We start from the raw sequence: 26194 nt of genomic DNA, 5'->3' as shown, positions 1-26194 counted from the left end.
TGTGATCTTCCCCCAGCAGTGCCTCATGGCACCTCTCCCAAATGCTGCGAGGTTCCCCAAGCAGTGCCCTGTGGCACCTCTCCCCAGTACTGCAAGCTTCCCCCAGCAGTGCCTCATGGCACCTCTCTCCAATGCTGTGATCTTCCCCCAGCAGTGCCCCTCTCCCCCACTGCCCCCTACCTGCGCCCGGTGGAGGTCTGCTGGCTGCTCAGCGCCCCACGGCCTGTGCCTGCATTGCCACCCTGCGCCCGGCCCGGCGCGCCCGCCGGTAGTCGCGGTAGCTGCGGGTCAGCAGCGTGTAGAGGAAAGGGTTGACGCAGCTGTTGCTGTAGGTCAGGCAGGTGACCAGGTGGTTGATGTAGATCTCGGTGGCCACGGGCAGGCGGGCGGCTGTGCCCGGGCTGTAGAGGGGCACCAGCTGCCAGAGCCAGAAGGGCAGGAAGCAGGCCCAGAAGGCCACGACGATGAGGAAAATGAGGAGGAAGACCCGCTGCTTCGGCCCCCGCCGGGGGCCCAGCACCCCCCGGGTCTGCGAGAGCCAGTAGGCCCACGCCAGCCGCCCGTAGAGGTACCCGAGCGCCAGCCCGGGCCCCACCATGCTGGTGCCGAAGAGCACGGTCAGGTAGGTTTTGTACTGCGCCTCGTGCCAGGTGGGCACACAGAGCCGCCGCACCCGGCCGCCGCCTGCCGCCCGCTCCTCCTGCCGCACCATCAGCATCATGGGCAGCGCCAGGGCGAAGGCGGCGGCCCAGGCGGCCCCGGCCAGGGCCCGGCGGCGGGCGGGGGGGCGGTGGGCGGCCCGGAAGGGGCGCCGCACGGCCCGGCACCGCTCGGTGCTCAGCAGGGTGAGCAGGAAGATGCTGGCGTGCATGGTGAGCAGGTCCAGGCTGAGCAGGGCCCGGCAGCCGGCCTCGCCGAAGCGCCAGTCCCTCGCCAGCCCGTTGTGGACCACGAAGGGCACCCCGGCCAGGTAGAGCAGGTCGGCCAGCGCCAGGTTGACGATGTGGATGTGGAGCGGGGAGGGGACGGCCCCGGCCCGCGCCACCGCCAGAGTGTAAAGGTTCCCCGCCACCCCGGCTGCCCCCAGCAGGCTCAGCCCCGCCGCCCCCGGCAGCCCGCCCGCCAGCGAGCCGTTGGAGGGGGACGATAGGTTGGAGGGGGGGTCCATGGCTGGGGGGACCGGATGCGGGGCTGGATCCAGGGGCTTCCACCGACAGGAGGAGAGGAGATGTCAGTCGGCTGGCAGAGGCTGTCTGGCTAGCCGTCCGTCCCCCAGAGCCCCGTCTGTCCCCAGAACCCCTCCTGTCTGTCTGTTCCCAGAGCCCCCCTTGTCTGTCCGTCTGTCCCCAGAGCCTCCTGTCCATCTGTCTGTCCCCAGAGCCCCCTGTCTGACCCCCCCCACACCCTATCTCTATCTATCTATCCCCATCCACCAATCAATCAATCTCGTCTCTTTCTCAGTCCATGGCTTTGTCCGGTGCGCTCTCGTCCGACGCTGCAAGCCGTGCAGGAAGGGCCGGGGGGTCCGATCGCCCTGTCGCCGGCTTTGTGCCCCCTGCTGCCCGGGGTCCAGCGGGGTCGGCGTCTGGCGGCGCCCTGGCTGGCGCGAGTGCGTGTGCGGCTGGCGGGCGGGCGGGTGTGTGTGTCTGGCCTGTGCCGTCTGCTCTGTCCGCATTCCACGCACCCTGCTAGGTCGGTATGTGGGGCTGAGGCGGGCCGGCCCCCGGCGGGGGGGCACATGCTCCTGGCTTCTGTCTGAGCTGCAGAGAGCGACCTGGTTCTTACAGCCACGGGGCGGGCGGGACGGGCAGCTTGACAGTGGGGTTGGGAAAGAAAGAAAGAAACATGAGGGAGGGAGGAAGAGGGAATAAACGAACTAGGAAAAAAGAACCCAAGGAGAAAGGCAAGAAAGCAAGCCAGTGTCAGGCGGCCCTGCTGGGGTGGGTGTACCCCTGCTGGGTTCAGCGGGCCCATCGCCAGCCGCGGGCGCGAGAAATAAACAGTGCCAGAGACTCAGACGAAGTGCCGCGCGAAGGAAGGAAAACGAGGGGCCAGCTGAGAAACAGCCATTGCTGGGTCCCTTTGCACCCAAGGAATATTGGCGCCAGGAAATCTCCGGTTGGCTTGGAAAATTGCCACCGTGGGGCATCGGGGCCGGCCCTGACTGCCTGGGGAGAGCACCCCCTCCTGGACCCCCCGCAGCCCAGTGCCCCCTGCTGAGCCCCCGACCCACTCCCTGCAGCCAAGCGCCCCCTGCTGAGCCCCCCGCCCCGCTCCCTGGAGCATGGTACCCCTTAGTGCCGCCCTGGGGCAGCCGTCTGGGCACGGGGACCTGGCCGGGCCCAGATCCAGGGCGTTTGCCTTGGAAAAACTTCCTGCCGAAATGTCAGCGACTCACCTGCAGAGATGACCCAAACTGCAGGGAGAGGAACAAGCCAGAGGCCCCCCTCCTCCCCCAGTGCCCAGGGCCAGTCTCAGGGAAAATGCCCCAGCCCCTGCTGCCCCCCCACCCCGCCCATCCGCCTCCCCTCAGTGCTTCGATTGTGCGGTGAGCAGTGGCTGCTGGCCGGGCGCCCAGCTCTGAGGGCCGCCTGTGGGTATGGGAGTAAATCCCTCCCTTCAGCGAACCCGATGGGCTTTCCCCAGGAGCAGAGTCATCTGCATGAAGCAGCCGCTCCGGTTTAACGGAACGTCTACACTGCTAAATGAAGTTGAGCTTGGTCACAGCGGCGCATGGCAAATCTGGCTGTGCACGTCAGGAGTGGTGGACGTGCGATAAATGTGGGAGGCCCCCACACTGTGCCGCCCCCCCCAACCCCCGAGGACCCTCCCACTCGCTCCTCTCTGCCCCTTCCCCCTGTCGCTTGCCCTTGCGGCAGTTAAAATGTGGGTGGGGGGTCCATGGCCCCCTGTTCCGGTGCCCGGGGTGCACGCCCATATTACCCTCCTTGTGGCGGGAGCGAGCGTCCTCCCGGGCATCACTGGTGTCGACCCAGAGCCCCCCACTCTGTGGGGAGCTACCCAGCCGGACGAGTCAGGGAGTGCCCAGGGACAGGGCACGAACGTCCCCTGCGGCGGTTTGCCCCAGGCTGTAATATTGGCTTTAGCAGGCAGCTTGGACATCCCCTCTCGCCCCAAAGGCAAACAGGCCTGTTCCTCCTGGGTTTGTCTAACCCCTGACCTGCCCCCAGCCTGCAACAGGCAGATTTAAAGCAAGGTGGGGGTGGGGTGGGGAATGGAGCAATAGAGCGGGCGGATGGCGGGGAGCCAGGACTCCTGGGTTCTCTCCCCAGCTCTGGGAGGGGAGTGGGGTCTAGCAATTAGAGCAGGGGGGCTGGGAGCCAGGACTCCTGGGTTCTCTCCCCAGCTCTGGGAGGGGAGTGGGGGTCCAGTAGGTGGAGCTGGTTGGCTTGGAGACCCTGGCATGGCTCATCCATGCTGGCTGGGGACGCTGCTTCTGGCTCCTCCCTGCCATGGGGCTGTATGGGCCTCACCTGGTCACAGAGTTGCCTGCTCCAGCTGGCTGCCTGCCCTGCCCCACGGCACCCCCCTCCAGTGCCCTGCTGCCGCCCTCTTTCTTCCCCCCCCCCTTCTCTGGGTTGCTCTTGAATTCAGCTCTTTTTTGCTCCCTGCACCTAGCCACCCATCACTCGGCTCTTCCTTTCGCCCCCTAGTTCGTTCCCCCTGACCCAGCCTTGGGGCTGCGGCTCCCTCCCCTTCTCCTTCTCCCCTCACCCACTCGCTGTTCGCCCTGCTGCCAAGGCGTGACGGCCACGGGGCCGCACAATTCCTGGGGCACGGCTCACGTCCATCTTGGCTGTGGCCTGGGCCAGGGGGACAGCGGGGTTCCCTCCCGGGGCCAGCCCCAGCGCTCCCCCTGCCAGCGGTGGCTTGGCTCTGGCTTGGTGGAAAAATAAACCACCAAAGACCAGCGTGGGGCCAGCCAGCCTGACACCCTCGTGCCTCCTCACAGCCTCCCCGCTCTAACCACTAGATCCCACTCCCTGCCCAGAGCCGGCAGAGAACTCAGGCATCCTGGCCTCCTTGCTTGGAGGATTTTTGCTGGGCCCTGGTCGCTGCCCCCCCCCCCATCCCCCGCCCGCGCACACACCCCGCAGGGCCCTGCTAACATGAGAGGCGACATTGTTCCCAACCTGAGTTTATTTTGCTGCCTGCTTGTGAAGGGCAGGGGAGCCCAGGGAGGGGGGCGGGTGAGCTTTGATCTCCCCCAGCCAGGAAGGGGGGGCAGTGTTTGCCAGGGCGGGGTTGGCTTAGCCAACTGCCGGGAAGCAGATGTGTGTGTGTGGGGGGCGGGTGGGGGTGTCTGCTGCCCTCTGCTGGAGGCAAGAGAGGCTTATGGGTCTGATACTGGGGGCGGGGGGCAGGGAAGGGGCAGGACGCCGGGGTAGATGGGCCCAGGCGCTGATGGACGGGGGGGGGGGGGGGGGCTGCTTTGGACACACTTTGACCTCGCACTTAAGTCTCCAATTCCCTGCAATTGCTCTAACTGTTCCGCCTGGCCGGGTGCCGGCTGCAGGGGGGAGCTGGGGGGGCCCCTTTGTGCAGCCGGATTCCTGCCCCTGAGCGCCCCATTGAGCCCGTCTCCACGGAGCTGCCGGCACGTGGCTCCCCATGGCCCCCGGATGCCCCTAATTGCTGCTAAGTGCCATGGCCGCATCCCAGGGGAAAGAATGCCCTAATTGGGCACCTGGTGTGGGGACGATGCCGGGGGGGAGCAAAAGGGGGGGCAGGAGATGATGGGGAGGATGGGGGAGGAGGGGAGGAGTTGATGGGGGTCCAGGAAGGGGAAGAGACGGACAAGGGGAGAGGGCCCATCAAGCCACCCCTGTTATTAGAGCCAAAGGGGGTTCCCCCAGCCCCTCAACTGTCACAGTGAGGGATTTTGGCCAGAGGGGGAAGGCCCTGTGCCGTACTCCCAGCTCCCCCAAGCCAGCAATCCCCCTGCCCTGGGGCAGCTCGCAGACAGTGCCCCCTGGGGGCTAAGGCCCCATGCCCCATTTGTGCCAGCAGGACTTGGGGGGGCAGGAGGGGGGGCAGGAGGGAGGGGCTCAGAGGGGTGGGGCGAGCGGGGGGGTTCTGCCAGTGACTCTTTGATCATCCTCTTGATTCTCTCAGTGGTGCTCGGCCCCCACTGGAGACCGGAGCCGGCGCCGGGGCTGGCTGGTAGCATCAGGGCTGGGGGGGCAGGAGGCGAGAAGGGGGCAGCCCCCAGGGAGAACTGATAGGCCTCGTCCCCCCTGTGTGTGATTGCGGCTGATTCTTCACACACCTGGACCCTGAACCAAGTAAGTGTCCTGGGGGCCCCAGCCGGAGGCGCTGTCTCCTTGCGGTCAGGGCTGACCCCTATCGGGAGACAGAGACCCCCCCATCCCAACCCGGGGCTCCCCCCAGCCCTGCCAGTGCCCCTCACTCCCGATCCGCAGCCCCTGCTAGCCCCGCCCTGGGCTCCCCCCAGCTCTGCCGGTGCCCCTCACTCCCGACCCGCAGCCCCTGCTAGCCCCGCCCTGGGCTCCCTCCAGCTCTGCCGGTGCCCCTCAGTCCCGACCCGCAGCCCCCTGCTAGCCCCGCCCTGGGCTCCCCCCAGCTCTGCCGGTGCCCCTCAGTCCCGACCCGCAGCCCCCTGCTAGCCCCGCCCTGGGCTCCCCCCAGCTCTGCCGGTGCCCCTCAGTCCCGACCCGCAGCCCCTCCCCCAGGGTTCTCTGGAGTCTCGCGCTTGCTGGGCTGAGAACCGTTGTCATTTATTCCTGCAGGGCTCTGTTTGGGGCCGGCCTCGCCCAGCCTGGGGGCTCTGCCTGGCAGCCCCATCCCGCAGGAGCTGGGATGCAGCAGGGCGGGAGCCTGTCCCTGAGCTTCCTGCCCCCCCAGCAGGTGGTGCTCCACGGGCGGGGCCGGGATCTCTTCACCTTCGTCACCGTGGCCTCGTCCCACATGATGCGGACGCTGCAGAGACCCCACAAGAGCCGCCCCGGCAAGCGGCGGGTGAACCACCGCCGGTTCCTGCACAACCAGATCAGCAGGTGGGAGCCCTCGGGAGCTCGCAGCCCCCTAGGCACTGCTGGGGGAAGCTCACAGCCCCTCAGGGCACTGCTGGGGAGAGCTCACAGCCCCTCAGGGCACTGTCGGGGAGAAGCTTGCAGCCCCTCAGGGCACTGCTGGGGAAAGCTCGCAGCCCCTTGGGCAAAGCTGGGGGAAGCTTGCAGCTCCTCCAGGCACTGCTGGGGGAAGTTCGCAGCCCATTGGGTTACTGCTATGGGGGAGCTCGCAGCTCTCGGGGCACTGCTGGGGGAAACTCACAGCCCCTCGGTGTACTGCTACAGGGAAGCTTGCAGCCCCTAGGGGTACTGCTATGGGGAAGCTCACAGCTCCTCAGGGCACTGCTGGGGGAAGCTCACAGCCCTTCTCTTCTCTCCCCAGGCGATTCGCTGACATTGAAGCCTCGACACACCGCCTGGCCTCCTCCATCCTGGCCCAGGAGGCCCCAAGGGACCCCGCGCCCCGCGCAGAACCCCGGTGTCCAGACCCAGAGCCTCCCGCCCCAGCTGCCAGCTCCTTCCTGGGAGTGGCTGAGGCCTTTGTGGCCCCAGAACCAGGGCCTGGCTGGGGCCTGAGCGTGGCCTCCCTGACCCCTGACCCCAGCGATCTCTTTGACCCCATCACCGGCCCAGAAGATCCAGGGCTGCCCCCCAGCTGGGCCCCAATTACCCACAGCCCCCTGGGGCCTAGCCAATGTCCCCTGCCCTGGGACCTCCTGCCCACCCTGGGCTTGGACAGTGTCCCACTCCGGGCCCCAGATCCCCCTGGCTACCTGCCCCCCATCTCCCAGGGGTACCCTGTCGGAGTGGTGCCAGAGGGGTGGTAACCACAGCAACCCCCTTCCCCCAGCCGCAAGCTCTTCCCCCATCCGCACCCCTCCCCCTCTGCGGGAAGTGGGGGACCCCACCTGGCAGGCACCCCACAAGCGGATGCAGCAAGAAGACCTTGATGGGGCATGCTGGGCGCTGAGCTGACAGATGGTGGGGGACATTTGGAGACTGCCAGGATACCCTGATCTGGGGAGGTCCTCTTGAGTTTGGGGTACTCCTAACATTTGGGGATGCCACGTTGATCTGGGGAAAATCCTCTTGAATTTCAGTGTGTTGCCTTAAATTTGGGGGTATCACCCTGATCTGGGATATCCCCTTGAATTTTGAGAGTGTCTCCTTAAATTTTGGAGTGTCAGAGGTAGGGTGTCTCCTGGATTTGGGATTCCCACCATGCATTTGTGGGGGGGGCGGCTGGCCTTCTGAGGTGGGCACAGTCTGGTTTTGGGGTGTCACTCCTGTTGGGGGGCATTGTAGAGCTCTCCAGGTTTTGGGGGGATCTCTGAAGTGACAGATTTGAGGGGTGCCTCCCATGTCCCCCCAATAGTTGCATGGTGAGGGAGGGGCTCCCTCTTTTTACCTGCCCCCACCTCCCAGAAGCTGAGCCACCCTGGTTAGCAGCAGGAAGGATGGGGAGGCCTCCCCCCAACAATTCCCCCCCCCCCGGTCCCATCTGTGTCTAATAAACAAGAGGACGTTCCCTGTGAATCAGGGTTTGTTGTGCTTGAATTTTCATCCAGCTGCTGCCGTAGGGGGCAGCGGCCGGGAGGGGGGACCTGGCAGAGACACCCCCTCCTTTGAGTCAGTGCCTCCCCCCAGTGTAGCACTGGTAAGGGGCACCGAGCCCAGCTAGACCCAGGCCCCCAAATATGCCCCATGTCTGACTGTGTAGGGGCTTCACCCGACATCTGAGAGCGAGAAGGGTCACGTCCCAGCGCTGGGCGAGGAGTCCCCGCATACCCAGCCCCTGTGCCCCACCCCAGAGGTGGTCGCATCCCAGTGCCGGGCGAGGGGTCCCCGCATACCCAGCCCCTGTGCCCCACCCCAGAGGTGGTCACATCCCAGTGCTGGGCGAGGAGTCCCCGCATACCCAGCCCCTGTGCCCCACCCCAGAGGTGGTCGCATCCCAGTGCCGGGTGAGGAGTCCCCGCATACCCAGCCCCTGTGCCCCACCCCAGAGGTGGTCGCATCCCAGTGCCGGGCGAGGAGTCCCCGCATACCCAGCCCCTGTGCCCCACCCCAGAGGTGGTCGCATCCCAGTGCCGGGCGAGGAGTCCCCGCATACCCAGCCCCTGTGCCCCACCCCAGAGGTGGTCGCATCCCAGTGCCGGGCGAGGGGTCCCCCAGGCCCCACCCCACAGCGGCCACATCTTCCCATAGGGCAGCACCTATCATCCCCCAAGCTTGTGTACAGAGGGGTGTACCACAGCCCTTGGGTTGTGGCTCTAGCTACCCCCAAGCTCTAGGGCCCCCTCCCCTGTTCAGTGCGATGCTGCTGTATTAGCAGGATGGACAGAGATGGTGCTTGGGGGCATGGGATTGGGGGTGGGCTTGATGGGGGGTGTCCAGAGTTATTACAGCCCCTCTCCGCTCCCTACGTCTCCCTGGGCTCGCTGAGCTGCTTGTCGGGAGCTGGGGAACTTCCCCCTGGCCTGGCCCCAGCCGGGAGTTTTTGCAGGTGCCAGAAAAGACCCCAAACAACCCAAACGGCAGGTGGCTGGAATGTGATTTGCCCCGGGGTTGATTTGCCCAGGGCTCTAATCGGCATCCGCTTCCACCCGCGCAGTCACCGGCCGGCTGGGGGCACGGCTCCCCGGGGGGGCGGGCACGGAGCTCTGCCCAGGAACATGCGGCTCCAGCTGCCTGGGGGTGCGGCCGTGGCGGGGGCACCTGGGGCCCTGTAATTCCCGCTCGGCAGCTGGGGAGATGCCCTGGGGCCTGCTGGGCGGGGCGGGCAGGGCCCTGGCATGCTTGGGAGAGGGAACAGCTGGTGGAGCCCTGGGGTGGGGGGCGCCCCCCCGAGACCGATGCCCTGGGGCGGAGACGTGGCCGAGATGAGAGCCAGGGAGGGCGGGGGCCAGACTCAGCCAGCAGGAATCTGGCACCACAGCAATTCTTCCCCTGCCCCCCCATGCTTCTCTGCCCCCCCGGGCACCAGCCCCAGCCCCCAATGTGACCCCCACACCTGGCTTCAAAATAATATAGGCACCAAGGCCGTGTGTGTGTGTGAGGGGGTGTGTGTATGTGTGTGGGGGGGAGGTGTGTGTACGTTGGGGGGTATGTGTGTGTGTGTCAGGGTTGTCACGGGGTCCCTGGGCGATGCTCTGGACCTGCTCCCCATGAAGCGAGTCAGGACTCTGGGGAAGTCTCCTCTCTGGGAGCAGCCTGTCTGCAGGACACACAGCTCCCCCGGCTCCACCTTCCTGGGTCTGACCTCGGAGCATTCAGCCTCCTCTGCCCCTCCGTGCGCTTCCCCCAGCGAGTCCGCCCAGGCGGGGTCCTGGGGAAGCCAGAGGGTCCTGCCCCCCAACTCCGCAGTCAGACGTGACTCTCAGCCAGCCAGTAAAACAGAGGTTTATTAGACGACAGGAACATGGTCTAACACAGAGCTTGTGGGTGCAGAGAACAGGACTCCTCAGCCGGGTCCATTTTGGGGGGCAGTGAGCCAGATAGCCACGTCTGCCCTTCACTCCATGTCCCAGCCAGCCCCAAACTGAAACTCCCTCCAGCCCCTCCTCCTCTGGGCTTTGTCCCTTTCCCGGGCCAGGAGGTCACCGGATTCCTTTGTTCTCCAACCCTTTAGCTCTCACCTTGCAGGGGGGAAGGGCCCAGGCCATCAGTTGCCAGGAAACAGGGTGTCGGCCCTTCTCTGTGTCCAGCCCCCTACACACACCTGCCCTCTAGGGCTCTGCAGTGATCACACACCCTTATCCCACCCCCTAGATACTTAAGAACTGCCTAGGGGAAACTGAGGCACCCCCACACTATTCTGAGGAAACATTAAGAACAGTCCCACTTTGTCACAGGGGTGTGTGAGGGTGTGTGTATGTGTGTGGGGGAGGGGTGTGTGTGTGTGTATGTATGGGAGATTATGTATATGTGTGGGGTGTGTGTGTGTGTGGAGGAGGTGTGTGTATGTGTGTGTGCGTGCAGGTGTGTATGTGAGGGGGTGTGTGCGGGTGTTTGCGTGCATGCGGGTGTGTGTGTGAGGGTGTGTATGCGGGGGGAGGTGTGTGTATGAGTGTGTGTGGGGAGGTGTATGTGTGTGTGTGTGCAGGTGTGTGTGTGCGTGAGCGCTGGTGTGCATGTGTATGTGTTGGGGAGGTGTGTGTATGTGTGTGTGTGTGTGTGTGCAGGAGGGTATGTGGGGAGTGTGGGGGGAGGTGTGTGTGTGTGCAGCTGTGTGTGTGTGTGCAGGGGGTATGTGGGGTGTCTGTGTGGGGGAGGTGTGTGTGTGTGCGGGTGTGTGTGTGCAGGGCGGTATGTGGGAAGTGTGTGTGTGCGGGTGTGCATGCAGAGGGGTATGGGGGGAGTGTGTGTGGGGGAGAGGTGTGTGTGTGCGGGTGTGTGTGTGTGCAGGGCGGTATGTGGGGAGTGTGTGTGTGCGTGCAGGTGTGTGTGCAGGGGGGTATGTGGGGTGTGTGTGGGGGGAGGGGTGTCTGTGTGCAGGGGGGTATGTGGGGTGTGTGTGTGTGGGGGGGAGGGGTGTCTGTGTGTGTGTGTGTGCAGGGGGGTATGTGGGGTGTGTGTGTGGGGGGAAGGGGTGTGTGTGTGTGTGTGCGGGTGTGTGTGCAGGGGGGTATGTGGGGTGTGTGTGGGGGGAGGGGTGTCTGTGTGCAGGGGGGTATGTGGGGTGTGTGTGTGGGGGGGAGGGGGAGGGGTGTGTGTGTGTGCGGTTGTGTGTGTGTGCAGGGGGGTATGTGGGGAGTGTGTGTGGGGGAGGGGTGTGTGTGTGCGGGTGTGTGTGTGTGCAGGGGGGTATGTGGGGTGTGTGTGGGGGGGAGGGGTGTGTGTGTGTGCGGGTGTGTGTGCAGGGGGGTATGTGGGGTGTGTGTGGGGGGAGGGGTGTCTGTGTGCAGGGGGGTATGTGGGGTGTGTGTGTGGGGGGAGGGGTGTCTGTGTGCAGGGGGGTATGTGGGGGGGAGGGGTGTGTGTGCGGGTGTGTGTGTGTGCAGGGGGGTATGTGGGGGGTCTGTGTGGGGGGAGGGGTGTCTGTGTGCAGGGGGGTATGTGGGGTATGTGTGGGGGGAGGGGTGTCTGTGTGCAGGGGGGTATGTGGGGTGTGTGTGTGGGGGGAGGGGTGTCTGTGTGCAGGGGGGTATGTGGGGTGTGTGTGTGGGGGGGAGGGGGAGGGGTGTGTGTGTGTGCGGTTGTGTGTGTGTGCAGGGGGGTATGTGGGGAGTGTGTGTGGGGGAGGGGTGTGTGTGTGCGGGTGTGTGTGTGTGCAGGGGGGTATGTGGGGTGTGTGTGGGGGGGAGGGGTGTGTGTGTGTGCGGGTGTGTGTGCAGGGGGGTATGTGGGGTGTGTGTGGGGGGAGGGGTGTCTGTGTGCAGGGGGGTATGTGGGGTGTGTGTGTGGGGGGAGGGGTGTCTGTGTGCAGGGGGGTATGTGGGGGGGAGGGGTGTGTGTGCGGGTGTGTGTGTGTGCAGGGGGGTATGTGGGGGGTCTGTGTGGGGGGAGGGGTGTCTGTGTGCAGGGGGGTATGTGGGGTATGTGTGGGGGGAGGGGTGTCTGTGTGCAGGGGGGTATGTGGGGTGTGTGTGTGGGGGGAGGGGTGTCTGTGTGCAGGGGGGTATGTGGGGTGTCTGTGTGGGGGGAGGGGTGTGTGTGTGCAGGGGGGTATGTGGGGTATGTGGGGGGGAGGGGTGTCTGTGTGCAGGGGGTATGTGGGGTATGTGTGGGGGGAGGGGTGTCTGTGTGTGTGTGTGTGTGTGTGCGGGGGGGTATGTGGGGTGTGTGTGTGGGGGAAGGGGTGTGTGTGTGCGGGTGTGTGTGCAGGGGGGTATGTGGGGAGTGTGTGGGGGGAGGGGTGTCTGTGTGCAGGGGGGTATGTGGGGTGTGTGTGTGTGGGGGAGGGGTGTCTGTGTGCAGGGGGGTATGTGGGGGGGAGGGGTGTCTGTGTGCAGGGGGGTATGTGGGGTATGTGTGGGGGGAGGGGTGTCTGTGTGCAGGGGGGTATGTGGGGTGTGTGTGTGTGGGGGAGGGGTGTCTGTGTGTGTGTGTGTGTGTGTGTGCGGGGGGGTATGTGGGGTGTGTGTGGGGGGGGAAGGGGTGTGTGTGTGCGGGTGTGTGTGCAGGGGGGTATGTGGGGAGTGTGTGGGGGGAGGGGTGTCTGTGTGCAGGGGGGTATGTGGGGTGTGTGTGTGTGGGGGAGGGGTGTCTGTGTGCAGGGGGGTATGTGGGGTATGTGTGGGGGGAGGGGTGTCTGTGTGCAGGGGGGTATGTGGGGTGTGTGTGTGGGGGGGAGGGGTGTCTGTGTGTGTGTGTGTGTGTGTGTGCGGGGGGGTATGTGGGGTGTGTGTGTGGGGGGAAGGGGTGTGTGTGTGTGTGTGTGTGCGGGGGGGTATGTGGGGTGTGTGTGTGGGGGGAGGGGTGTGTGTGTGTGCGGGTGTGTGTGTGTGCAGGGGGGTATGTGGGGTGTGTGCGTGTGGGGGAGGGGTGTCTGTGTGCAGGGGGGTATGTGGGGGGGAGGGGTGTCTGTGTGCAGGGGGGTATGTGGGGTGTGTGTGTGTGGGGGAGGGGTGTCTGTGTGTGTGTGTGTGTGTGTGTGCGGGGAGGTATGTGGGGGGTGTGTGTGGGGGGAAGGGGTGTGTGTGTGCGGGTGTGTGTGCAGGGGGGTATGTGGGGTGTCTGTGTGGGGGAGGGGTGTCTGTGTGCAGGGGGGTATGTGGGGTGTGTGTGTGGGGGGGAGGGGTGTCTGTGTGCAGGGGGGTATGTGTGGGGGGAGGGGTGTCTGTGTGCAGGGGGGTATGTGGGGTGTGTGTGTGGGGGGGAGGGGTGTCTGTGTGCAGGGGGGTATGTGGGGGGGAGGGGTGTCTGTGTGCAGGGGGGTATGTGGGGTGTGTGTGTGTGGGGGAGGGGTGTCTGTGTGTGTGTGTGTGTGCGGGGGGGTATGTGGGGTGTGTGTGGGGGGGAAGGGGTGTGTGTGTGCGGGTGTGTGTGCAGGGGGGTATGTGTGGGGGGAGGGGTGTCTGTGTGCAGGGGGGTATGTGGGGTGTGTGTGTGGGGGGGAGGGGTGTCTGTGTGCAGGGGGGTATGTGTGGGGGGAGGGGTGTCTGTGTGCAGGGGGGTATGTGGGGTGTGTGTGTGTGTGGGAGGGGTGTCTGTGTGCAGGGGGGTATGTGGGGGGGAGGGGTGTCTGTGTGCAGGGGGGTATGTGGGGTGTGTGTGTGTGTGGGAGGGGTGTCTGTGTGCAGGGGGGTATGTGGGGGGGAGGGGTGTCTGTGTGCAGGGGGGTATGTGGGGTGTGTGTGTGTGGGGGAGGGGTGTCTGTGTGTGTGTGTGTGCGGGGGGGTATGTGGGGTGTGTATGTGGGGGGAAGGGGTGTGTGTGTGCGGGTGTGTGTGCAGGGGGGTATGTGGGGTGTCTGTGTGGGGGAGGGGTGTCTGTGTGCAGGGGGGTATGTGGGGGGGAGGGGTGTCTGTGTGGGGGGGGTATCGCCCCCTGCAGGAGGGGCTGGGCCCTGTGTGACGGGCCCCCCCGGGCGCCCACCTGGCCCTGGGGCAGCCCGCTCCCTCTGACCCGCTCCCCTCGCGCAGGCGAAGCCGGGTCCCCCCGGCGGTTCCCACCCAGCTCCTGAGCCCGCCGCGCGGCCTCGGCAGGGGGCAGCGGGGACCTCGCGACTTGCGACCCCTCGGGCTGGGGGCAGGGCGGTCCCCCGCCACGCCGGGGCCCAGGGCAGCCCCCCGCGGGGGTGTGTGTGGGGGGGGCCCAGGCCTCCGGGCGGGGCGGGGCGGGGCTGCTTGGGGGGCAGGGGAATCGCCCCCAGCAGTCACCGGCGGCGCGCGCTGGGGCGCGCACGCGTCACTCCCAGTTACAGGGGAGTGGGGGCGGGGCAGGGGCGGGGCTTCGGGGAACGGTTGGAGCGGGGGCGGGGTGGCAAGGAGCGGGGCGGGGCAGGGGCGGGGCTTCAGGGAACGGTTGGAGCGCGGGCCGGGCGGGAAGGGGCGGAGGCGAAGCAGGGGTGGGGGCTTCGGGGAATGGTTGGAGCAGGGGCGGGGCAGGGGCGGGGCTTCGGGAAGCCGTTGGGATGGGGGCGGAGCAGGGGCGGGGCTTCGGGGAACGGTTGGAGTGGGGGTGGAGCAGGGGTGGGGGCTTCGGGGAATGGTTGGAGCAGGGGCGGGGCAGGGGCGGGGCTTCGGGGAGCCGTTGGGATGGGGCGGAGCAGGGGCGGGGCTTCGGGGAGCCGTTGGGATGGGGGCGGAGCAGGGGCGGGGCTTCGGGGAGCCGTTGGGATGGGGCGGGGCAGGGGCGGGGCTTCGGGGAACGGTTGGAGTGGGGGTGGAGCAGGGGTGGGGGCTTCGGGGAATGGTTGGAGCAGGGGCGGGGCTTCGGGGAGCCGTTGGGATGGGGGCGGAGCAGGGGCGGGGCTCGGGGAACGGTTGGAGTGGGGGTGGAGCAGGGGTGGGGGCTTCGGGGAATGGTTGGAGCAGGGGCGGGGCTTCGGGGAGCCGTTGGGATGGGGCGGAGCAGGGGCGGGGCTTCGGGGAACGGTTGGAGCGGGCCCCGCCCCCCGCAGTTGCATACTGGGCGGTCCGGGTGGGCGGCGCCGCTAGCGCGCAGCCGCGGGGCAGGCCGGGTGCGGCGGGAAGTCGCTGCTCTGGGGGGGGTAAAGCCGCCCACGCTCGCTGGGTGACGCCGGCGGACGCTGCGGCTGAAGTCGCCCCTCAGGGCGCAGCGAGCCCGGACCGCGATTTTCCCGCTCGGCCCCGCGGAGCAAACACCGGCGCTGTCGGCCGCCCTCACCCTCGCACACGGGCGGGGCTAAAACACTCCCCCGCCCGCAGCGCTGCAGCGCCCCAGGAGCAGGGGGCCTCCCTTTCCCCGGGGAGCCCCGCTTCCGGGACGGGTCGTGCGGTGCCCGGGCGGCGCGTGTGAGAAACCGGGGCGGGGGGGGTAACAGGTGTCTATATAAGAAAAAGCCTCCAAAACCGGGCCCGTCCCTTTGGCAGCGGGACGTGGGGGCGCCCCACGAGTCCCGAGGGAAGGCGGAGCGGGCGCTGACCGGCGTTGCCAGCCTGGCGCCTGCGGGAGGCCCCCGGAGAGGCGCAGGGCTGGTGGGTGAAACACATTTCTTCCAAATAACACCCTGGCAAAGATTGTCTCCTTTCATAGGTACTTAGGCGCGTTCATTGCCATCTAGCGTGACCGGAGGTCCCGGTTTTAGAGGGACAGTCCCGATTTTTGGGTCTTTTTCTTATACAGGCTCCTATTACCCCCCGCCCCGATTTTTCACCCTTGCTGTCTGTTCACCCTATTGGCGTCGGGCACGCACGGCGTGACGCCGGGAACGGCTGGGTTTCTCGCGGTCCTGTTGGCTGTACCGAATGGCCGTTCGGATGTGTGTGTTCATGGAGGCACCCTGCAGGCGGGTTTCCGCTTCGTACCGGGCAGGGCAGGGCTGCACGGCCACGGGGCGGGGGACGGAGTGAGAGGCGCGATAAAAGCGAATCTCTACGGCCCACGTCACAGCTACGACGGCCACAGTGCCGACACATCGAATTCTGGCCCAGGCGCTATGCAGTGGAAAAAACACACCTGTCTTCCAGTGATGTTCTTATTTCTATGCCCTGGGCAAGCGGTACCACACCCCCGTAAGTGCCACCCTGGGAGCTCTGTGCTGGGCGGGGTTCCCCAGAAAGGCTCCAGAAGTCAGAGGGCAGAACGGGGGGATGCACCGGGAGGTGATTTGGAGAGGGAGGAGGAGGGGTGTGTTGGTTGTGAGCCAGTCTCTCATTGTGCCGGGCACTGCACAGATCTTGGTGCAATTTAGTGATTTTGATTCTGATTCCGCAAACACGAGTCAGGGTGCGTCTACACTGCCGAACCCTCTCTCCTGTTCTCGGCCAGCTCAGCTGACTCGGGCTTGCGGGGTGCTAAAGACAGCCATGTAAACCAGTGGCGGATTAATGATTTTGCTGCCCCTAGGCCCTGAAATAATTGCTGCCCCTCCCCCCTCCCGGCAGCTCCCTGCCCCCCCACCCGCAACCTCAGGTCACTTCCACTCCAACTCCGCCTCCTCCCCGAGCGCGCCGCCGGGTCCTGCTTCTCCCTGCTCCCAGCCAGCGCTTGTGCGTGAAACAGCTTCGTGCAGCTGGGAGAAAGTGGGGAATGTGGCACGCTCAGGGGAGGAGGCAGGGTGGGGATTTGGGGAAGGGGACCAATAGGGGCAGGGAGGGGATGGAGTTGGGGCAGGGACTTTGGGGAAGGGGTTGGAATGGGGGCAGGGAAGGGGTGGAGTTGGGGCAGGGCCAGGGGGGCACGAGCACCCACCGGTGCCAGGGGAAGTTGGCACCTCTGGCTGCTCTACATATTTGCCACCCCTGCAAATTTGCCGCCCTAGGCCTAGGCCTTATCGGCCTAGGCATTAATATGTCGCTGGTGTAAATGATGAGGCTCAGGCGGGAGCCCGGGCTCCGAGACCCGCCTCGTTCACAGGAGCACAAATCTACCCAGCGATTCGACAGCCCTGCAGTTGGCATGGACCTGCTGCAGATGTCTGGTTGCTGTGTAGATCCACCGTGCGATTCGGCGCGGCAGGGCTCATTTTGCTATGTAGACGCTCCCTCGAGCAGTGAGCTGAGGGTGACTCGCGTGGTCTACGCCTGGGGTGTAAGGCTTGGTTGAGCATTTGTGGGGTCTGCACCTTATATCTGAAGTGCTCCCCGTTAACATATCCCTCCTTCCCCTGCCAGATCTGGTGTCTGACTTCTTCCAGGCTTCACCAAAGCCGGCCTGAAATGTTGATTTCTTCTCCCAGGCCCCAGCCAATGTCAACAGAAAATCTCTCTGTCTGTGCCTGAGGGCGGTGACACGCAACACCCCCTTAAATCTCTGAGTGCTTTGCCAAACTGTACTGGTCTCCCGCTTTGGCTGGGACATGGGAGCTGATCGCTGTCATCCGTCCAGGGAAATCAAACCCTTACAACAGCTCCTTCGCCGGGCACAGCTCCGTGTCCAGCGGATGGGTCATCGTGATGAACGCCAGCAAAGCCATTGCAGGGGATTTGAAGACTGTGCATGAGATGAACAAAAGCGAGTGTCTGGCTTCCATCCATCTGAACGTAACAGGTAAGCGCCGTGGGTCACAATTTCAGGGGTAACCGCACTGTGGATTTCCCCGGGCCTCCTGGAGGGCATGGATATAAAGTTTCCAGCTTCCCAGCCATCCCCTCTCACAGGTGGAGGCCTGTGTCTGTCTCCCTCCAGCCTGGGGGTTTGGGTTTGCACAGCTTCTGAACGTCGCTGTGAGTTCCCAGCACGTCAGACCGGGAGCCAGCCCCCTTGCTTTGCTTTTCTCTGGGGCTGCAACAATGTACACCAGGTACCAACCAGTCACCACAAAGCAAAGCACATTTAGTCCTAGTGTTATGCTCATAAGAAGCACACGGGATCTTTTTCAGGGGACAAGGCAATACGCTGCGTGTCACGGAGTCACTGGGGGGATGCTCTGGAACTACTCCCTACGAAGCCAGTCAGGACTCTGGGGGAGCCTCCTCTCTCTAAGCAGACTGTCACCAGGGCAAGAAGCTTACACAGCTTCGACTTTCCTGGGTGTGACCTCGTGGTATGCTTATAAGAAGCACACGGGATCTTTTTTCAGGGGAAAAGGCAATACGCCGAGTTTATTGAAGATACAACAATTAGCATATGCCTTCAATCAACACACACACACACTCTCTCTCTCTCTCCCACCAGTCAATGTCCAGAGTCCAGATCAATCTAGTGGCTAGCTAGGTTGATCACAGGTAGGGAGGAGCCGGGTTCCGTCGGTCGCGACACAATGCTCTGGGGAAGTCTTGGCAGGACGAACCCAAAGTTTAATGCTGCCCAGACACAGAGTCACCGAGATCGGGGCCCCGTTGGGCTGGGTGCTGCCCAGACACAGAGTCACCGAGATCGGGGTGCCATCGGGCTGGGTGCTGCCCAGCTATGGGCTTCCAAGGGAGGTTGGGAAATCCCTGTCATAGGAGGTTTTTAAGAACAGGTTGGACAAGCCCCTTGCCAGGGCTGGGGTCCAGGGTAACTGGTCTGGGCTCGGCGCCGTGGGCTGGCCCAGATGCCCTATCACAGTCCCTGTCGGCCCAGTCCTGCTCTGACTCTGCGCAGCGGCATTTGGGGGGCAGATTTTAATGGGTGGGAGGGGATGGGACCCCTCTCCTCTGACTTCCTGTGACTCCACGTCCACATGCTGCAACCTCCTCTGCAAGTCCATGGGGCCGGACGAGTTGCATCCGAGAGTGCTAAAGGAATTGGCGGCTGTGATTGCAGAGCCATTGGCCATTATCTTTGAAAACTCGTGGTGAACGGGGGAAGTCCCGGATGACTGGAAAAAGGCTAATGGAGTGCCAATCTTTAAAAAAGGGAAGAAGGAGGATCCTGGGAACTACAGGCCAGTCAGCCTCACCTCAGTCCTCGGAAAAATCATGGATCAGGTCCTCAAAGAATCAATCCTGAAGCACTTACAGGAGAGGAAAGTGATCAGGAACAGTCAGCATGGATTCACCAAGGGAAGGTCATGCCTGACTAATCTAATCACCTTCTATGATGAGATTACTGGTTCTGTGGATGAAGGGAGGATGTATTGTTTCTTGACTTTAGCAAAGCTTTTGACACGGTCTCCCACAGTATTCTTGTCAGCAAGTTAAAGAAGTATGGGCTGGATGAATGCACTATAAGGTGGGTAGAAAGTTGGCTAGATTGTCGGGCTCAACGGGTAGTGATCAATGGCTCCATGTCTAGTTGGCAGCCGGTGTCAAGTGGAGTGCCCCAGGGGTCGGTCCTGGGGCCGGTTTTGTTCAGTATCTTCATAAATGATCTGGAGGATGGTGTGGATTGCACTCTCAGCAAATTTGCAGATGACACTAAACTGGGAGGAGTGGTAGATACGCTGGAGGGCAGGGATAGGATACAGAGGGACCTAGACAAATTGGAGGATTGGGCCAAAAGAAATCTGATGAGGTTCAATAAGGATACGTGCAGGGTCCTGCACTTAGGACAGAAGAACCCAATGCACAGCTACAGACTAGGGACCGAATGGCTAGGCAGCAGTTCTGCGGAAAAGGACCTAGGGGTGACAGTGGACGAGAAGCTGGATATGAGTCAGCAGTGTGCCCTTGTTGCCAAGAAGGCCAATGACATTTTGGGATGTATAAGTAGGGGCATAGCGAGCAGATCGGGGGACGTGATCGTCCTCCTCTATTCGACATTGGTGAGGCCTCATCTGGAGTACTGTGTCCAGTTTTGGGCCCCACACTACAAGAAGGATGTGGATAAACTGGAGAGAGTCCAGCGAAGGGCAACAAAAATGATTAGGGGTCTGGAACACATGATTTATGAGGAGAGGCTGAGGGAACTGGGATTGTTTAGTCTGTAGAAGAGAAGAGTGAGGGGGGATTTGATAGCTGCTTTCAACTACCTGAGAGGTGGTTCCAGAGAGGATGGTTCTAGACTATTCTCAGTGGTAGAAGAGGACAGGACAAGGAGTAATGGTCTCAAGTTGCAGTGGGGGAGGTTTAGGTTGGATATTAGGAAAAACTTTTTCACTAGGAGGGTGGTGAAACACTGGAATGCATTACCTAGGGAGGTGGTAGAATCTCCTTCCTTAGAAGTTTTTAAGGTCAGGCTTGACAAAGCCCTGGCTGGGATGATTTAATTGGGGATTGGTCCTGCTTTGAGCAGGGGGTTGGACTAGATGACCTCCTGAGGTCCCTTCCAACCCTGATATTCTATGATTCTATGATTGATTGTCTCATTCCAGAGCCCGCGCCAGCTCCGGCCTCCCTGGCCAGGGTCGACCGCCTCAATGGGATGGCAGCGGGGGGTGAGTGATGGGGCTGGGAACAGGCTGCCAAGCTGCTGGGATTGCCAGCTAATTGTGGCTGCTGCCCGGCTCCCCGGCAGATTGTCCCACCCAGCTCCTCTTGGGCATGGACAGGCCAGACAGCAAGGAACAGCGTGGTGTCAGCTAGAAGCCAAGAAGCAGCCAGGAGGGAGGGTCTCCATGCTACTTGGTCCCAGCGGGGCTGGGAGTAGCGGGGTCATATCTCCATCTCCTGAGAGAACCTTCCATGGCTTTACATCACTTCTCCTCGCCCTACTGGCCGACGGAGCAGAGTGGGTGGGGCAGAACCTCCAGATACTGACCGCTTGGCTCCCAACCCCACATTCATGCCCATCTACGACTTGATTTGTTGGGTGACGCTTTATATTGAGGTTAATTTAGAAAGGGTTGAATTGAGGTTGCAGGGTTTGTCTACACAGAGCCATTCAGGAAAATTAATCTGAATTAAGTCAAAGTGCAGGCTCTGGTCTGCATTACAGCATTAGGTCGACATAAGGCAGGTTACGTCGCTCTAACTCTGTAAGTGTCTACACTGAAAGACAGTTCCATCCATGGAACTCGCCTCCTGATCTGACGGAATAACTCCAGCTCCCCGCGAGGCACAGCGCTTGGGTGGATGCAGTTAGTTCGATGCAGGGGACCTAATGGCATCGCCTGTTGCTACCTTTCAGATGCCGTCCCACAATGCCTCACGCTGGCACGGTGAGGATGTGTGCCGCCGACACAAGGAGCATAGTGTGGACATGCAAAAGGGTTTTAATTACTGTATGTCGATGTAACTTAGGTCAACTTAATTTTCTAGTATAGACTTGCCGTGAATTTAAAGTGGATTCGTTAAACTGCATTGACCTTCTCCCCTTCCCCCCGTATAGACACTCTTATTTAGAATTGAAGTGGCCTGAATTCGATTCACTTTGGAAGTGAATTAAGCTAAATAGAATTCAGGCTGCCTTAATTTTGAAGGAGAGCATCCACACAGGAGTTTAATTTGGTTTAACTAATACATTTTAAAGACCAATTCTGATTAGTTTTCTTGAGTGGCCCTGTGTAGACCAGCACACTTGTTACTTGTGTGTTTAGCATGCTGAGACCATATATTCACCATGTACAAATGCTTTATAAACCAGCTATCAAGTGAACCTTAATCTAAAGTGTATGGTGCTTAGCAGCCCCAGTCATGGCTCAGAACCCCACAGCGCTAGGTGCTGTACATTATTGATTAGGTGTGTTACTGTAGCACCTCAGAGCCCCAGGGAAATTGGCAAACCCATGATTAGCCCGGGACTGCGGAGCGTCTCGAACCAGAAAATCCCTTTTGCATGCACCGGGGTGGAACGCTGAGCGCGGTAGAGAGGCTGGAAGTTTTCGCCTGGTTTGACCAAGTCTCCCACTAACGCTGCTCTCCTGTTGTTGGTTGCACATCCCAGATCTCAGTCCAGCCATATTGCAGAGGTGGTGGTGTGGACAGTGGTGGCCTTTCTGGTGTTGGCGTTGGCACTGGGGCTATGGTAGAGAAATAATATTGCTCACTGCATGCACTGGTTTCGCAACTGTCTTGGTTTCCTTGCCAGAGCCGCTCTGTCCCAGCAGGCCGGCGATGCCGGCCCCATGCAGGAGCTGGCAGAGCTGATGCAGCCGGAGGACGCCAGCGGTGGAGACCGGTCAGCCGTGCTGAATGGGAAACTTCTTGGCAGTGCTGAAAGGCTAAACGATGGGGGACTGGAGAGTGGGGCGGGATGAGCCCCATCCCTCAACATCCACTCACTGTGCAGCGGCAGTCAAAAAAGCGAACAGAATGTTGGGAATCATCAAGAAAGGGACAGAAAATAAGACAGAAAATATCATCTTGCCTCTATATAAATCCATGGTCCGCCCACATCTTGAATACTGTGTGCAGATGTGGTCACCCCATCTCAAAAAAGATACATTGTAACTGGTTAGTCTCTAAGGTGCCACAAGTACTCCTTTTCTTTTTGTAACTGGAAAAGGTACAGAAAGGGGCAAAAAAATGATCAGGGGTATGGAACGGCTGCCGTATGAGGAGAGATTAATAATGTGATGTTATTGACAGGAACTGTGATCGTATAGAGCAGTGGTTCCCAAACTTTAACAACCTGTGAACCCCTTTCACTAAAATGTCAAGTCTTGCGAACCCCCTCCTAAAAATGAATATTTCCAGAGATTTTCTCCTTTACCTGATGTAACGATGCTGATTCTGGCGGGACCCAACTGAGAGTGCCAATTCAAGGCAAATTGCTTCAAGCAGGGCAGTTACAGCCCAAGGCTGGGGTTTTTCCACTTCTAAGGCAAACCAAACCAGCCAGACAGAGAGGACTTTGGTTTTACCCCACTGGCTAACCACAAGTCACACAAGCAATTCCCTTAGACACTCCAGTTTCCCACTATCACCACCAGTGCCACTCGTTATGGGGGATGAATGGTTATGAAAACCAAGACCCCAGTAAAAGAAAAAAGGTTCTCTCAATCCCAAAGGACCAAGCCCCAGAGCCAGGTCAATATACAAATCAGATCTTACCCACAAATGACGCTGTTGCCAATCCTTTAGAATCTAAAATCTAAAGGTTTATTCATAAAAAGAAAGAAATATAGATGAGAGCTAGAGTTGGTTAAGTGGAATCAATGACATCCAGTGATGGCAAAGTTCTTGGTTCAGGCTTGTAGCAGTGATGGAATAAACTGCAGGTTCAAATCAAGTCTCTGGACTACATCCACAGTTGGGACAAAGGGATTTCCTCCCACAAGAGAGAATATAAAAGGCCCTAAAAACCCCTCCATTTGGTCTTCAGCTGGCTCAAAAGATAGCCTCTCCACCCCAAAGAGATGCCTGGAAGAAACTGGAACAAAGGACAGTAACTATGGGGGTGTGAGTGATTGCTGGACCCAGACTAGGAAGGAGTCTAGTCTGTGAAAGAAGGTTATTGGAACATCTCTGAGGGTGAGATTTATCTGCATTTAGTTTCCTACTGTATTAGGCTTAGACTCACTTATTTTATTTTATTTTGCTTGGTAACTTACTTCGTTTTGTCTGTTATTACTTGGAACCACTTAAATCCTACTTTTTATATTTAATAAAATCACTTTTTGCATAGTAATTAACCCAGAGCAAGTATTAATACCTGGGGGAGCAAACAGCTATGCATCTCTCTCTATCAGTGTTATAGAGGGCGGACAATTTATGAGTTTGCCCTGTATGAGCTTTACACAGGGTGAAACTGATTTGTTTGGGCTTTGGATCCCATCGGGAACTGGGCGTCTGGGTGCTGGAGACAGGAGCACTTCTTAAGCTGTTTTCAGTTAAGTCTGCAGCTTTTGGGGGACATGGTTCAGACCTGGGTTTGTGTTTGCCGCAAGCTAGCGTGCCTGGCTCAACAAGACAGGGTACTGAAGTCCCAAGATGGCAGGGAAAATGGGCTCAGAGGTAGTCTCAGTGCATCAGGTGGCAGTCCCAAGGGGGTTTCTGTGACCCAGCCTGTCACAAATAAGACTGGGACTTTTCAGCTTGGAAAAGAGACGACAAAGGGGGGATACAATGGAGGTCTATAAAATTGTGACTGGTGTGGAGAAAGTAGACAAGGAAGTGTTGTTTACTCCTCATAACACAAGAACTAGGGGTCACCAAATGAAATTAATAGGCAGCAGGTTTAAAACAAACGAAAGGAAGTATTTCTTCACACAATGCGGTCAACCTGGTGAACTCCTTGCCAGAGGATGTTATTAAGGCCAAAACCATAACAGGGTTCAAAAGAGAATTAGGTAAGTTTCTGTAGGACAGGTCCATCAATGGCTATTAGCCAGGATGGTCAGGGACACAACCCCTTGCTCTGGGTGCCCCTAAACCTCTGACTGCCAGGACCCAGGACTGGATGATAGGGGTTGGATCACTGGATAGTTAACCCGTTCTGTTCATTCCCTCTGGAGCACCTGGCATTGGCCACTGTCAGAAGACAGGATACTGGGCTAGATGGACCATTGGTGTTCAGTATGGCTGTCCTTTCTTATGTTCTTATGAACTCACAAGCCTCACAAGGGGGCCTTCCTGCCTGACATCTCTATGACTCTCACGAAATAACATGTCTCTGGGAGCTGGGGATTTTAGTAAAGCACCAAATAGCAAGAGAGTTGTGATAAAGTCACAAGAGTTCCAAATCTTGTAACACTTCCACTGCCTACATATTCTTCCGGTTTGTGTCACCTGCCGAAAGCAGTAACAAGCCACGTTTGTATCCAGAAGCACCAGGTATTGTGCCTTGTCCTCTCTCCTGTTCATAACGTTTGCATTTCAGTGTCGAAAGGCTGATCTGTTGTGATGCGCCTTGTGTCTACTTCGGATTGCAAGCGCTTCAGAGCCAGACTACTGCCGTGCTGGTTTTTACAGCGCTCACCCTATGGAGATGGGTGTTGTTATCCACAGTGATGCATCAACTCACGGCTACCGTTCAGCAGCGTCTGGCCTTATTTTCCAGCTCTGGATTCACTCTGAGTGAATTGCACCTAGCTGAGGGCAGGGTGGGATGGGGTGGGGGGAAATGGGTCTGGTTCTCCCCAACAGGGGGCTGTAAATAAACCAATACGTGGATAAAATCAAAGGGGCGAAACTACTGAGCAGTTGGGCAACGAGCACAGGAGAGATGCCCAATCTGTGAGCTGCTACGAGGCTGGGTGCAGGCGGGTTCCACCTCCGGAGGCTGACCAGGAATTTATTCTGAGCACCAAACGCATGCAGGAGAATGAAGAATTTGTTAGGCCGAGGGGCATGGGTGTGAGCCCGCTGCCTCCTGCTGGCTGCAATCGGACATGCATAGAATATTTCAGGGGGTCAGGGTGCCTTCAGACGCTCGATACATCCGCTCGGACTGCTGGGCAGCGGGTTCCCCCCAACTCCGCTCCCCTCTCCGGTGCCCACCCCCTCTGCTCTTCCCCTCCTCTGGGCACGGATTGGTCTGCTCCACCCCCTCCACGCTGCCCCCTCTGTCCCACCTCCAGCCCTGGTGGGAACAGGGCATGGGGGTCTGAGGGCGTTGCTCCCCCCTGTCCTGGCTCAGACTGTGCTGGGGGACAGTGTACGTTGCAGGCCGCTGGGATCTGCCCCTCATGCAGGAGCTCACAAGCCGCGCGCCCCCAGGACCCACCAGGACATCCATGGACCGGGCCCTAGACCACGGTGACAGCATCTTCCTCTCACTGAGCCCTCTGTGGCCTTGGGGGACAGCCCGAGGCCGGATCAGCTGAGGCCATGCCAGGCAGCGTGGCAGATCCGGGTTGCCCCCTGCCACTGGGTCATGGATCGGAGCCGCCCGAGTGCTCCAAGGGGAAGCCGCTGGCCCCAGCTGCCACAAGCTCCCTCCACCCCGTCATGGATCCACAAATCTGGTGCTCTCACCCTGCTCTGGAGCAGTCCCTGGGAGGAGCCTGGCAGTACTTCAGCCCCCTGTGGGTCACACTCACTTGATCTGGAGTGACTCAGCCAGTGGTGTGGACGCAGGAGGGGTCAAGACACAGTGTAGAAAGTGTCCATTATCTTCTGGGACTCTCCATGGGTGAGGGGCCCAGCCCTGGACAGCTGGCGCCAGTCACACCTGGGTCTCTGTGAATAGTAAACAGCCTTTTCCCACCACCTAGTTAATCAGGCACTGCATAGGGGAAACTGAGGCACATGCTGTATTAATACAAATTATTATGAAAAATTCCTACTCTGCCACAGCTGGGCTCCCTGACACAGGGGTAATAGACACTCGCCACTCCCACCCCCTGCTAAATTTAGTCTCTGCCCGGCTGACTGGAGCCCTGGCTGTTCGGAGGCGGCTGGATTTCCTTCCTCTGTCCCCCTGACAGAGCTGGGCGCCAGACAAGGCTGTAGGCGCTCCACAGCGATGGGGGTATATTATAATAATGGGCCCTTCTGCCTCATAGACCGCAAAGCCAGGCCAGAGGGGGAAACTGAGGCAGCAAGAGGGCAGGGACCTTGTGAAGGTATAACAGAGTGCGCAGGCGTGGTGTTCTGAGACCTTGCCGAATGAAGTCAGACAGGATCCTCGTTGCAGCGTGACACCCCCCAGGGCCCACTCTGCCTAGGGCAACCCTCCTTGGCTTCAGCGCCCCTGTTCATACTGAGCTCCCCGCAACGAGTCCACCTGGCTGGGACCCCTGGGGAAGCCTCACACGCCCCCCCAAAGGGGCCCTGTACCCCACCCCCGCACTCAGCTGTGACTCTCAGCTAGTGTGGAAAGCA

General features: G+C 60.8%; 2 protein-coding genes and 1 long non-coding RNA gene across 5 annotated transcripts; 2 read left to right on the top strand and 1 right to left on the bottom strand.

The window, feature by feature from the left end:
• Positions 1 to 208: 208 nt before the first annotated feature.
• On the bottom strand, positions 209 to 1168 carry LOC140901863 (urotensin-2 receptor-like). The gene has a single exon (XM_073321288.1). It carries the CDS (start codon positions 1166 to 1168, stop codon positions 209 to 211), a length of 960 nt encoding a protein of 319 aa, XP_073177389.1.
• A 4673-nt stretch (positions 1169 to 5841) lies between these two features.
• On the top strand, positions 5842 to 7156 carry C23H19orf85 (chromosome 23 C19orf85 homolog). The gene is made up of 2 exons (XM_073321287.1): positions 5842 to 6038; positions 6436 to 7156. The coding sequence occupies exons 1-2, from the start codon at positions 5842 to 5844 to the stop codon at positions 6878 to 6880; spliced, it is 642 nt and encodes a 213-aa protein (XP_073177388.1). The 3' UTR covers positions 6881 to 7156.
• A 7535-nt stretch (positions 7157 to 14691) lies between these two features.
• On the top strand, positions 14692 to 23034 carry LOC140902286 (uncharacterized). Of its 3 annotated transcripts, none has more exons than XR_012156039.1 (5): positions 14692 to 15694; positions 16861 to 17171; positions 18372 to 18779; positions 19861 to 19923; positions 21516 to 23034. It is a non-coding gene; the product is annotated as an uncharacterized lncRNA (long non-coding RNA). The 3 variants fall into 3 exon arrangements; XR_012156038.1 differs by having other exon boundaries at positions 16796 to 17171; XR_012156040.1 differs by lacking the exon at positions 19861 to 19923 and having other exon boundaries at positions 16796 to 17171.
• The last annotated feature ends 3160 nt before the right edge of the window (positions 23035 to 26194 follow it).

Source organism: Lepidochelys kempii, chromosome 23 (genome assembly GCF_965140265.1).
Source record: "Lepidochelys kempii isolate rLepKem1 chromosome 23, rLepKem1.hap2, whole genome shotgun sequence".
Lineage (NCBI taxonomy): Eukaryota > Metazoa > Chordata > Testudines > Cheloniidae > Lepidochelys > Lepidochelys kempii.
This window is presented reverse-complemented; position numbering and strand designations above follow the sequence as displayed.

Excerpts from the sequence above, each read along its gene's own strand:
- LOC140901863 (XM_073321288.1), bottom strand. The coding sequence starts at position 1,168 with ATGGACCCCCCCTCCAACCTATCGTCCCCCTCCAACGGCTCGCTGGCG.
- C23H19orf85 (XM_073321287.1), top strand. The coding sequence starts at position 5,842 with ATGCAGCAGGGCGGGAGCCTGTCCCTGAGCTTCCTGCCCCCCCAGCAG. Across the intron at positions 6,039-6,435 it reads CTGCACAACCAGATCAGCAG|GCGATTCGCTGACATTGAAG; the intron begins GTGGGAGCCCTC and ends TTCTCTCCCCAG.